At 47.8% G+C, this 13,526-nt stretch overlaps 2 protein-coding genes across 2 annotated transcripts; one reads left to right on the top strand and one right to left on the bottom strand.

Annotated features, from left to right (window-relative positions):
- Positions 1 to 5,586: 5,586 nt before the first annotated feature.
- On the bottom strand, positions 5,587 to 8,822 carry LOC109878845 (cleavage stimulation factor subunit 1-like). The gene is made up of 2 exons (XM_020471048.2): positions 7,289 to 8,822; positions 5,587 to 7,049 (listed from the first exon to the last, which is right to left on the bottom strand). The coding sequence occupies exons 1-2, from the start codon at positions 7,400 to 7,402 to the stop codon at positions 6,726 to 6,728; spliced, it is 438 nt and encodes a 145-aa protein (XP_020326637.1). The 5' UTR covers positions 7,403 to 8,822; the 3' UTR covers positions 5,587 to 6,725.
- A 2-nt stretch (positions 8,823 to 8,824) lies between these two features.
- Positions 8,825 to 12,421, top strand: pdcd2l (programmed cell death 2-like). Its single transcript, XM_031825866.1, has one exon. The coding sequence runs from the start codon at positions 8,910 to 8,912 to the stop codon at positions 10,074 to 10,076; it is 1,167 nt and encodes a 388-aa protein (XP_031681726.1). The 5' UTR covers positions 8,825 to 8,909; the 3' UTR covers positions 10,077 to 12,421.
- The last annotated feature ends 1,105 nt before the right edge of the window (positions 12,422 to 13,526 follow it).

Here is a 13,526-nt window from a genome sequence, read left to right as displayed (position 1 = left end):
TGGGGGGATATGACTGGTTTGGGGGACATGACTGGGTTGGGGGACATGACTGGGTTGGGGGACATGACTGGGTTGGGGGCATATTACTGGGTTGGGGGATATGACTGGGTTGGGGGTATGGGGGATATGACTGGGTTGGGGGGGTATGTCTGGGTTGGGGGTATATGACTGGGTTGGGGGACATGAATGTGTTGGGGACATGACTGGTTTGGGGGGTATGACTGGGTTGGGGGATATGACTGGGTTGGGGAGGATATGACTGGGTTGGGGGTATATACCTGGGTTGGGGGACATGACTGGGTTGGGGGATATGACTGGGTTGGGGAGAAATGACTGTGTTGGCGGGGATATGACTGGGTTTGGGGACATGACTGGGTTGGGGGGTATGGGGGATATGACTGGGTTGGGGGATATGACTGGGTTGGGGGACATGACTGTGTTGGGGGGGACATGGCTGGGTTGGGGGTATATGACTGGGTTGGGGGGGATATGTCTGGGTTGGGGGTATATGACTGGGTTGGGGGATATGACTGGGTTGGGGGATATGACTGGGTTGGGGGTATTGGGGATATGACTGGGTTGGGGGGGATATGTCTGGGTTGGGGGATATGACTGGGTTGGGGGTATGGGGGATATGACTGGGTTGGGGGGGTATGTCTGGGTTGGGGGTATATGACTGGGTTGGGGGACATGAATGTGTTGGGGGACATGACTGGTTTGGGGGGTATATACCTGGGTTGGGGGACATGACTGGTTTGGGGGACAAGACTGGGTTGGGGGACATGACAGGGTTGGGGAGTATGACTAGGTTGGGGGATCTGACTGGGTTGGGGGATATGACTGGGTTGGGGGAGTTGACTGGGTTGGGGGATATGACTGGGTTGGGGGGTATGACTGGGTTGCGGGATATGACTGGGTTGGGGGGTATGACTGGGTTGGGGGATATGACTGGGTTGAGGGGTTATGAATGGGTTGGGGGGATATGACTGGTTTGGGGGACATGACTGGGTTGGGGGACATGACTGGGTTGGGGGCATATTACTGGGTTGGGGGATATGACTGGGTTGGGGGTATGGGGGATATGACTGGGTTGGGAGGGTATGTCTGGGTTGGGGGTATATGACTGGGTTGGGGGACATGAATGTGTTGGGGGACATGACTGGTTTGGGGGGTATGACTGGGTTGGGGAGGATATGACTGGGTTGGGGGTATATACCTGGGTTGGGGGACATGACTGGGTTGGGGGATATGACTGGGTTGGGGGAAATGACTGTGTTGGCGGGGATATGACTGGGTTTGGGGACATGACTGGGTTGGGGGGTATGGGGGATATGACTGGGTTGGGGGATATGACTGGGTTGGGGGACATGACTGTGTTGGGCGGGACATGGCTGGGTTGGGGGTATATGACTGGGTTGGGGGGGATATGTCTGGGTTGGGGGTATATGACTGGGTTGGGGGATATGACTGGGTTGGGGGGGTTATGACTGGGTTGGGGGTATATACCTGGGTTGGGGGACATGACTGGTTTGGGGGAAATGACTGGGTTGGGGGCATATAACTGGGTTGGGGGATATGACTGGGTTGGGGGACATGACTGTGTTGGGGGGGGACATGACTGGGTTGGGGGTATATGACTGGGTTGGGGGGGATATGACTGGGTTGGGGGTATATGAAAGGGTTGGGTGGGACATGACTGGTTTGGGGGACATGACTGGGTTGGGGGATATGACTGGGTTGGGGGATATGACTGGGTTGGGGGAAATGATTGGGTTTTGGGGCATATTACTGGGTTGGGGGATATGACTGGGTTGGGGGTATGGGGGATATGACTGGGTTGGGAGTGTATGTCTGGGTTGGGGGTATATGACTGGGTTGGGGGACATGAATGTGTTGGGGGACATGACTGGTTTGGGGGGTATGACTGGGTTGGGGGATATGACTGGGTTGGGGAGGATATGACTGGGTTGGGGGTATATACCTGGGTTGGGGGACATGACTGGGTTGGGGGATATGACTGGGTTGGGGGAAATGACTGTGTTGACGGGAATATGACTGGGTTTGGGGACATGACTGGGTTGGGGGGTATGGGGGATATGACTGGGTTGGGGGATATGACTGGGTTGGGGGACATGACTGTGTTGGGTGGGACATGGCTGGGTTGGGGGTATATGACTGGGTTGGGGGGGGATATGTCTGGGTTGGGGGTATATGACTGGGTTGGGGGATATGACTGGGTTGGTGGGGTTATGACTGGGTTGGGGGTATATACCTGGGTTGGGGGACATGACTGGTTTGGGGGAAATGACTGGGTTGGGGGCATATAACTGGGTTTGGGGACATGACTGGGTTGGGGGATATGACTGGGTTGGGGGACATGACTGTGTTGGGGGGGACATGACTGGGTTGGGGGTATATGACTGGGTTGGGGGGGGATATGACTGGGTTGGGGGTATATGAAAGGGTTGGGCGGGACATGACTGGTTTGGGGGACATGACTGGGTTGGGGGATATGACTGGGTTGGGGGATATGACTGGGTTGGGGGAAATGATTGGGTTTGGGGGCATATTACTGGGTTGGGGGATATGACTGGGTTGGGGGTATGGGGGATATGACTGGGTTGGGAGGGTATGTCTGGGTTGGGGGTATATGACTGGGTTGGGGGACATGAATGTGTTGGGGGACATGACTGGTTTGGGGGGTATGACTGGGTTGGGGGATATGACTGGGTTGGGGAGGATATGACTGGGTTGGGGGTATATACCTGGGTTGGGGGACATGACTGGGTTGGGGGATATGACTGGGTTGGGGGAAATGACTGTGTTGGCGGGGATATGACTGGGTTTGGGGACATGACTGGGTTGGGGGGTATGGGGGATATGACTGGGTTGGGGGATATGACTGGGTTGGGGGACATGACTGTGTTGGGTGGGACATGGCTGGGTTGGGGGTATATGACTGGGTTGGGGGGGATATGTCTGGGTTGGGGGGTATATGACTGGGTTGGGGGATATGACTGGGTTGGGGGGGTTATGACTGGGTTGGGGGTATATACCTGGGTTGGGGGACATGACTGGTTTGGGGGAAATGACTGGGTTGGGGGCATATAACTGGGTTTGGGGACATGACTGGGTTGGGGGATATGACTGGGTTGGGGGACATGACTGTGTTGGGGGGGACATGACTGGGTTGGGGGTATATGACTGGGTTGGGGGGGATATGACTGGGTTGGGGGTATATGAAAGGGTTGGGCGGGACATGACTGGTTTGGGGGACATGACTGGGTTGGGGGATATGACTGGGTTGGGGGATATGACTGGGTTGGGGGAAATGATTGGGTTTGGGGTATGACTGGGTTGGGGGATATGACTGGGTTGGGGGATATGACTGGGTTGGGGGGGATATGACTGGTTTGGGGGACATGACTGGGTTGGGGGACATGACTGGGTTGGGGGAATATAACTGGGTTGGGGGATATGACTGGGTTGGGGTTATGCGGGATATGACTGGGTTGGGTGGGGTTTGTCTGGGTTGGGGGTATATTACTGGGTTGGGGGACATGACTGTGTTTGGGGACATGACTGGTTTGGGGGTATGGGGGGTGACTGGGTTGGGGGTATATGACTGGGTTGGGGGGGATATGTCTGGGTTGGGGGTATATGTCTGGGTTAGGGGAAATTACTGGGTTGGGGGGGGATATGTCTGTGTTGGGGGTATATGACTGGGTTGGGGGATATGACTGGGTTGGGGGGATATGACTGGTTTGGGGGACATGACTGGGTTGGGGGACATGACTGGGTTGGGGGACATGACTGGGTTGTGGGCATATAACTGGGTTGGGGATATGACTGGGTTGGGGGTATGGGGGATGTGACTGGGTTGGGGGGATATGTCTGGGTTGGGGGTATATGTCTGGGTTGGGGGACATGACTGGGTTGGGGGACATGACTGGGTTGGGGGGTATGACTGGGTTGGGGGATATGACTGGGTTGGGTGATATGACTGGGTTGGGGGATATGACTGGGTTGGGGAGGATATGACTGGGTTGGGGGTATATGACTGGGTTGGGGGACATGACTTTGGGGGGCTTTTCAAATTACGTCAAATCACGTTATATGCACAGTAGCTTTGACTGGACTGATCATGTCAACATCATACTTTCGAAATCTTAGCTAGCGGTCATCATGAATCAAGTTCTCCATTAGACATAAACACTACACAAATTGGAAATCGCAAATTCAACAATGAGTGGTTTGGAAGGAATCAGTGGCTAACTGCAAGCACTGCAAAGTAATCATTAGCCTGCGATTCAATGGAGTGGCTGTGTGGTCCCAAGTCTAAGATTAAGGGTCTCTTTTCCTACTTTAAAATGATAAACATTTAACATTGGCCATGCTGTCAATGAAGTATGATTTGTGGTAAGGTGTTGGAACAGTTTTATGTCGGCCTTAAAAGTTTGTGGGCATCGCTCGGCATAGTTATAGTGCAATTAATAGTATTGGTTAGCGCTGTGTTGTGGCTTTGCTGGCGTGTTTCCCACCAAGACTAACATGAGAAAATTGTCACTGATGTCAGGTTATATTGTGGTATGAGTCAGAACAGAATAACGCTGTAGGTTTTCCTGTGTAAATGTGCAAATACCACGGACTAGCAGTAAACATCGGTCTATTGTGAAGTTTCCTATGTGCTCAGCCTAAACCACTGACCACAGCAACAGCCAATCACTGAGAAAGCTGTGGTCTCCTGCGTCAGTGAGGTCTGTTAGCTCTCTCTCTGTTTCTCCACCTAACACCCATAGCCCAACTTTATGACATCGCTTCAGCCAAGTGGTGTTTCTTCGCCACCATGAGTCCCAACGATTTCTAGAATTTGACCGTTCTCATTGTTCTCAGAAACCGATGGGTTGGGCAAGAGCTTACCTACATGATGACTTTTTCAACTTTGATACTCTGATTTGTTAAACGATCCAATCGCTGATAAGTTTGTGTACAACGCCCCTCAATTTGAAGTCACACAAACGACTTCTAGGATGGCAGTTTAGACTGAACATACAGAGTGGACAAAACATTAAGAACAACCTGCTCTTTCCTTGACAGGCTGACCAGGTGAAAGAGGGAGAATTTGCAAAATATTTAAGTGCCTTTGAACAGGGTATGGTAGTAGGTGCCAGGTGTTAGGGACAAGTTTCCCGTGTGTATCAAGAATGGTCCACCACCCAAAGGACATCCAGCTAATTTGACACAACTGTGGGAAGCATTGGAGTCAACATGGGCCAGTATCCCTGTGGAACGCTTTCGACCCCTTGTAGAGTCCACGCCCCGACGACTTGAGGCTTTTCTGAGGGCAAAAGGGGGGGGGGGGGTACTTGGTATACTCAGTGTACGCAGCGTTAGATAGAGCAGCGGAATTCATTTCATGGTGAATTCTCATGCAGGTGTTTCTCTAACCTGGGTGCCAGTCTGTTTCATTGTCAATCCAAATGTCTGATTGAACCAGAAGACCAGAAACAGACCAGGACCCAGGTCAGTGTTTCTCACAAAAACAGGTATAATTCTTATGTGTATATGATTAAAAACAGGGAAACATCACTTCAAGGTTTTAATACAAATCTGTGACAGACAGAAAGACAAAAAATAAATCAAAAAGTGAAAAAGAAGTTACAACACTTACTCAACAACAAAGTCGTTTTTTTTTTATATCAAAAGATGAAATAAAAATATGAATGTTGATCATTTTGTCTTCAAAATAAAATAACTAGAACTATCATCATTCATTATTTAGATTCCAAATAACATTGTTCATTTAAAATCAGCCAGCTCTCTGTGGACAGGACCACACCTCATAATAAACAGGTCTCTGTAGACAGGACCACACCTCATAATAAACAGGTCTCTGTAGACAGGACCACACCTCATAATAAACAGGTCTCTGTAGACAGGACCACACCTCATAATAAACAGGTCTCTGTGGACAGGACCACACCTCATAATAAACAGGTCTCTGTAGACAGGACCACACCTCATAATAAACAGATCTCTGTAGACAGGACATCATCTCATAATAAACAGCTCTCTGTAGACAGGACAACATCTCATAATAAACAGCTCTCTGTAGACAGGACAACATCTCATAATAAACAGATCTCTGTTTACACCAAGAGAGAGATATACACACACACACCAAGAGAGAAACACACACACACAGACACCAAGACAGAGACACATGAACAGACACACACACACACCAAGAGAGAGACACACACACCAAGAGAGAGAGAGACACACACCAATAGAGAGACACACACCAATAGAGACACACACACCAATAGAGACACACACACCAATAGAGACACACACACCAATAGAGACACACACACCAATAGAGACACACACACCAATAGAGACACACACACCAATAGAGACACACACATCGAGGCGGAGGATGGGATGCTGGGTCCCCACCTACAGAAACGTATCTGACGGGTGGAAGGAAATGGACCGCAGCATCTCTGCTTCCTGTGAGGAAGTAACACACATCACTGTTAGTGACATGACACAGATCTGTGTAGGTCTAATCCTTTTAACCAGTATGTGTTTGACGGCCCAGACTGTCCCTACAGACCAGTATGTGTTTGACGGCCCAGACCGTCCCTACAGACCAGTATGTGTTTGACGGCCCAGACCGTCCCCACAGACCAGTATGTGTTTGACGGCCCAGACTGTCCCTACAGACCAGTATGTGTTTGACGGCCCAGACTGTCCCTACAGACCAGTATGTGTTTGACGGCCCAGACCGTCCCTACAGACCAGTATGTTTGACGGCCCAGACTGTCCCTACAGACCAGTATGTGTTTGACGGCCCTCTTGGCAGAGTGCTTGGAGTAGTCAAACAGTTTGAGGATGTAGGCACGTGACCCCCACGTGACCCCGACGCCAGAATCTGTTCGGTGGGGTGGAATGCCAGACGTGAGCTCGTAAACATGGTCCTGCAGTGTTCTGATCACAGGCGGGTTCTCCGTGTTCTGCTGGGCCGTCTCATTCATCATCATCTAGAACACACAGGGACAATATTACAACGTCTGCAGCACAGCGTTCTGTTCACTGGGCTCCGGGACAAATGTAGAGCTCTAGGCAGGGGAGAGCACGCATCCTGATTCTCTACACTTCCAGTCATGGATTAACAAATGGTGGAAAACTCCACGCTAATACTTCTTAATCCATGAGAGTGTCAAGTGTACAATTTAGGAGAATAGTGAAGAATTGGGACTTAGCCTCCTTTACGTCTCACCTCTGTGGGCATGGCACTCTTGGCCAGCATACGTTCTGCGTCCAGAGAATTTGATGGAGGCGTCTGCCGAGCTCGTAGCGATGGGTTGCCCGTCTCGGCTGTGTGTGGCGACATGACAGGGACCTTTATGGGATGTCACACAGCGAGTATCGTACTCAAGACGCCTCAGGAGACTCTGGACGTCGGCGCTGAAACTCCAGGTCGATGTGTCGGACCACCTGACTGCACCATCATCGTGCAACCTGTAGACAGGTTGCTAGCATACTGCACTGTCGCCATTTGCAAGGCAAGATTGATGGATGAAATGACGCAATATAGTACAACCCAAAACAGTGACATGTAGCTGGTATCCTGACACGGACCCAAAACAGTGACATGTAGCTGGTATCCTGACACGGACCCAAAACAGTGACATGTAGCTGGTATCCTGACAGGGACCCAAAACAGTGACATGTAGCTGGTATCCTGACACGGACCCAAAACAGTGACATGTAGCTGGTATCCTGACACGGACCCAAAACAGTGACATGTAGCTGGTATCCTGACATGGACCCAAAACAGTGACATGTAGCTGGTATCCTGACATGGACCCAAAACAGTGACATGTAGCTGGTATCCTGACATGGACCCAAAACAGTGACATGTAGCTGGTATCCTGACATGGACCCAAAACAGTGACATGTAGCTGGTATCCTGACATGGACCCAAAACAGTGACATGATCATCAACTAGATTCAGCCACAGACCGATTTTTTTGTTGAGCAGAGGGTCGGGGGCAGAAGAGAATTACAAATCATTTGTAGACTGCAAGCAGAAACAGATATAATATTTCACTATAACAATAATGTCAAACCTTACATTTATATAGGATCATGTCTCTATTACCTAAATAAACGTTAAATAAAACATCAAATGAATGATGCGTGGGAATACGTCTTGACTTCTGGGAGGCTGTTAGACACGTTGGTGTAACATTCATTCAACAGCTGGCTGATGATCAGCTGGTAAAGGTGCTGGCGGTCCTGAAGTGTCGGTTTGGGACCAAACATCTCGGCTCAGGCTTCAATGGGACGATTACAATGGATCAAAACATGGTCAGCATTAGTTGCCATCAATAATGTTGTAATTATCGACTTCTATAGCTAGCTACCATCCACAACGCCAGAAATGGGTTTTCTAAGCTAGCTAACTTACCAATGGAACCTACAATGCGAGATAGTTAAACTTAGATATTAACTAGCAAGGTAAGTAGCTAGCTACAACAAAACAATCACTTTAACGTACAAACACAAATCGTAGGCAAACGGTGAACAAACACCTTATGTTTGCAAAATAACTTGCACCGACCAAGTTTAGGGAACTCAAATACTTTATGTTCAACTAATGAATGAATTTACTAGCTATCCCAACATTTTGCAAGCAACGATTGCACCAAACTATCGCTTCACATCCTGAAAAATACCTCGTTGAAAACGGCGCTTCGTTCATGCGCATGCGCGGATACGTCGCTTGCGTTGTGCCTCATGTCTGTGCGTCATTACGTCACCGGACTTGTTGACGAGTTTCAACATGGCGATTGGCTTCAAGTCCAGTTCTAACAACTAAACAATAGTAGAATAGTATGGCTGCAGTTGACGCGGCAGTTCTCATCGGACTGTGTGATGGGGAAATCGATTCAAAGCGATATCCGATGTCTTTCTTGACGAACAAAATTGGCGACCAACCGGACAAGCTTCCAGTGATATCATGGCAACGTCCACGCTGTGGTCTATGCAGCGCGGTCATGGCCCATGTGGTGCAGGTGTACTGCCCCCTAGCGGCGTCTCCCTACCACCGCACCCTGAATGTGTTCGCCTGCCCCGGGCCACAGTGCAGCGGACAACCGGAAAGCTGGAGGGTTCTGCGTTCTCAGTGTCTGGAATCAGAGGTCAGAACCAACCATGTGGTCCAACCTCCAGGCCACGCCCCAGTTAAAGAGGTTCCCATGACAACCACATACTGGTGTGATGGGACTGATGACTGGGGTGAAGAAGAGGACAAGCAGGAGGGGGGAGATGGATGGGACAAGGCCCAGAACCAAGCTCATATGGGGGGAGAGGATCCTGAGATCCTCTCACTCACCGGGACCTCCTTTGAGCTGGATGTGAGCGTCAAGCTTCAGGGACTCAGTCTGGAAGGAGGAGAAAAGGTGGTGGAGGAGGAAGGGGAGGTAACGGGTAACATCCCTACCTACAGACCTTTCTACATCAGTGTGGTGGATGAGACGGACCTGGGTGGTCAGTCAGACCTGGAGCACGCTGAGACTCTGCTGAGGGAGTACGAGCAGAGAGAGGGAGTAGGGATGATCGGGAGCACTGAGGGGGGAGGAGGGGAGGAGAGGTACGAGAAGGACAACCCCAGACATGGAGACGCGGTGTTCTCCCACTTCATGAAGAGGATCTCTGTGTGTCCGGAGCAGGTGTTGCGGTACAGCTGGCACGGGTCTCCTCTCTTCTTGTCTGACCCCCCCTCGGACCTGCCTTGGATTAAACCTGGCTGCTGTCACTGTGGAGGAATCAGGGTGTTTGAGTTACAACTGATGCCTGCTCTGGTCAGCCTGCTGCAGAGGACAGACACTGGGTCAAGGTCAGCGGTAGAGATGGGGGATGTAGAGATGAATACGGGGCTGGAGTTTGGTACTGTGATGGTGTTTACTTGTAGAAACAGCTGTTGGTCGTCAGGCTCAACCTCACCTGTGGAAGAGTTCATCTATCTACAGGCAGATCCAGACCAGAAACTCTTCAAATAACTCACTCAGTTTTCATCCACAGTTTTTATGCAAGTGAAGTGATCATATTTTTGTTAAGACATGGTGGGATGTTTTTGTGTAAAATTAAATATGCTAGAAATACCTTTTTTATGCAAATATTGGTATAATAACGAAGTAAACTTGGGAGTCGTGATGATATGGTGTGTGGTCCTCCCACCACGACTCGGGATTTATTAGGCTACAGATGAAGTAAGTTATGATGAACATCACTGGGGGGGGCGAAAGCACAAGGTGATGAGCTTGATGCTCTTTTCCAATAAATATCGGGGGTCTTATTCTGGTGATATGATGATTAATGCTTGACTGCTGTTTGACAAATAAAAATATTACCACTCTTATCCACTATAATGTCATCATGTAGAGTAGCCTACCAGCACTGAGCTGTTGGCTAGAGAGCAGGTGCCAAAATCAGAGTAGGCCCATGCGCTATTTTAACACAACAGTCTTTGTGACAAAACTATCATTAGAGTGAAAAATGCATTGGAAACACATTGAACTTTACATTTTGATTCGATATATGAAATTGCTCTGCCATTTCCAGGTTGCAGAAAATTCTAATAGTTTGTTTAATTTCAGTTTGTGACAAGCAAGCATAGTGTAGAGAAACATTGTACCATCTAAACCGCTGTGAAATATATTTTTCCATGACCATGAATATTGTATTTTCAGCCGTCTGAAGCTGGTGAACAAAACCGGCAAGTAAAAGCAAGTAAAAACGAAACTTAGGCATGTGAAGCATAGAAATAGCATAGAAAATAGAACAGATCTACCGCCCCTTAGACTGGCTTCCAATGAGAATGACAGATCTACCTCCCCTTAGACTGGCTTCCAATGAGAATGACAGGTCTACCGCCCCTTAGACTGGCTTCCAATGAGAATGACAGGTCTACCGCCCCTTAGACTGGCTTCCAATGAGAATGACAGATCTACCGCCCCTTAGACTGGCTTCCAATGAGAATGACAGATCTACCGCCCCTTAGACTGGCTTCCAATGAGAATGACAGATCTACCGTAATGGAAGAATCTAGATCTAGATCTAGAATAACGTAATGGAAGAATAAAGATGTTTCTTGCTTTGTTTTGGAAAGAATAAAGAATTCAGAAAGTTAAACATTGTTTGCCAAAATAAATAATGCATAAAATAAAGACAAACATTGAAAAATAAAAGAGCCTGAGTAGAAACTGGAGAACGTTCTCGTTTTCACAACCTTCTGTAATGAAACAGAATCCATAGAAGGGCGCTGACATCACAGCAGTTGATGTTGAGTTCTATAGTTGCCATGGCGCCATAATAGCAGCGTAAGCACAGAGCTCCTGTAAATTTGTACATATTTTGTTATTTTTAGGTGTTTTTCATCGTTTTTTTTCAGCTCTTTTGTTTTAGATAACAATGAGTTTTTATTGCATATATCTGGTGTTTTTGAGCCACAGATTTGCAGGTTGATTGACAGGTTAACACTTTTTGGCTTGGCTAGCTAGCTTTTGTTTGAAAAAAAAATGCATCTGGACACAGTACTATCTTTTTTTAATTTCATCTGGCTGCCAATTCCAGATCTTTGGAGAACTAAATTTAAGGAGTGGCCTGAAGCGTGATAAGAATGGGAGACAGGAATACAACAGTGCTGAGGCAGAGGGCTCATAGTGAGGACGACTGGCTACTATTCTGAACTGTGGTGAGCTTTCTGGAGCATCAGCCAAGTGACTGCTACCCCGATTTGGAAGAGTTTGACTTAACCCTCTACCACATCACCAGCAGACTCTATCGTCTACCATCCTCTGACCAGCTCTCTCTGCTCAAGCTATGAACTGACCCTCTCTATCTTCAGCTGAAGCAGCTTTCAAAGACCTGGCCTCTATTGGTTGACCTGTCGTGACATATTGCTTGTTTGTTGTTTTGCTTTGAGGTGCTATGAAAAGCGTTATAGAAGTATACTAAATGATGATGATTATTGTTGTTGCACAGTCAACTGAGCTGTGTCGTCTACTGTACAATCTTCCCCTTTCTGGCTTTGTTGATGAATTTCTCTGAATGTAATGTAGCCTCTATGTGGGGAAATGAGAGCCTGATATGTAGTCTATTTGGCTTCAACGTCTTCATTTTAATTACTAACAACAAGATGGCTTTGTGTTGGAGCCCATTTCTTCCTATTTAATAAATAACAGTTAGGCATACCTGTTGACAGACATATTAGTCTACAGGCTGCTATATCCATAAATTTGTCAGGTTACACCTCGTATTTTATTTTATTTTATCTATCTGCTTGTTTGTAGGTGACCAAATACTTATTTTCCACCATAATTTGCAAATAAATTCATAAAAAATCCTACAATGTGATTTTCTGGATTTTTTTTCTAATTTTGTCTGTAATAGTTGAAGTGTACCTATAATGAAAATTACAGGCCTCTCTCATCTTTTTAAGTGGGAGAACTTGCACAATTGGTGGCTGACTCAATACTTTTTTGCCCCAACTTCATTGATTTTTGCAATTCGTTCCAGTCATTGGCAGCAGAGAACTGGAAGGAAAGGCGGCCAAAGGAGGAGTTGGCTTTGAGGATGACCAGTGAGATATACCTTCTGGAGCGCGTGCTACGGGTGGGCGTTGCTATGGTGATCAGTGAGCTGAGATAAGGCGGAGCTTTACCTAGCATAGACTTTTGTGGGTCTGGGAACAAAAAAGAACAAATTCTTATTTTCAATGACAGTCTAGGAACGGTGAGTTAACTGCCTGTTCAGGGGCAGAACAACAGATTTTTACCTTGTCAGCTTGGGGATTTGATCTTACAACCTTTTGGTCACAAGTCTGACGCTCTAACCACTAGGCTACCTACCTCACTGATGTTTTTCACACCTGAAATGCCTTGCAGTGTCTGACAGAATGCATTCTGGAACACCACTGGAGCTGAAGAGATACCAAGGTATTAATAGCCGACCACAGCCTCAGAGCCTCGTATTAACATGAACTAGGTAATATTCTAACACTGACTCTTGGTCAAGTCAAAAGTTCATTTAGTAAATGCTCAAAATGCAAAAGTATGAAGCCAGTTGAGTATCATGAAATCTTTGGAAGAATTTCAGAATGTTATTTGGTCTCCACAAGGTGGCAGTAGGTGATCACAGTTCCTTTCAGATCCCCTCTAGATGTCAGAGGTTTCAACTGCTGCTACAGACAGACAGACAGACCCCACTCACAGCTCATAGTAGCCTTGATGCCTTGAGCTCAGTCTAACGTTACGTTTTAGGAGTATAGTTTTAGTTTACACTTCAACAGCAACAACCCTGTTACTGTCACTTCCTTTAAGACAGTCAGTTCTACTGTCACTTCCTTTAAGACAGTCGGTTCTACTGTCACTTCTTTTAAGACAGTCGGTTTTAATGTCACTTCCTTTAAGACAGTCAGTTCTACTGTCACTTCCTTTAAGACAGTCAGT

Source organism: Oncorhynchus kisutch, linkage group LG5 (assembly GCF_002021735.2).
Source record: "Oncorhynchus kisutch isolate 150728-3 linkage group LG5, Okis_V2, whole genome shotgun sequence".
Taxonomy (NCBI): domain Eukaryota; kingdom Metazoa; phylum Chordata; class Actinopteri; order Salmoniformes; family Salmonidae; genus Oncorhynchus; species Oncorhynchus kisutch.
The sequence above is the reverse complement of the archived record's forward strand: the minus strand, read 5'-3'. Positions and strand labels throughout refer to the sequence as shown.

What these genes read in the sequence shown, in the direction of transcription:
- LOC109878845 (XM_020471048.2), bottom strand. Translation starts at nt 7,402, where the DNA reads ATGTCGCCACACACAGCCGAGACGGGCAACCCATCGCTACGAGCTCGG. An exon ending in AGAGTGCCATGCCCACAGAG is followed by an intron (nt 7,050 to 7,288) that starts GTGAGACGTAAA and finishes TGTGTGTTCTAG; the next exon opens with ATGATGATGAATGAGACGGC.
- pdcd2l (XM_031825866.1), top strand. Translation starts at nt 8,910, where the DNA reads ATGGCTGCAGTTGACGCGGCAGTTCTCATCGGACTGTGTGATGGGGAA.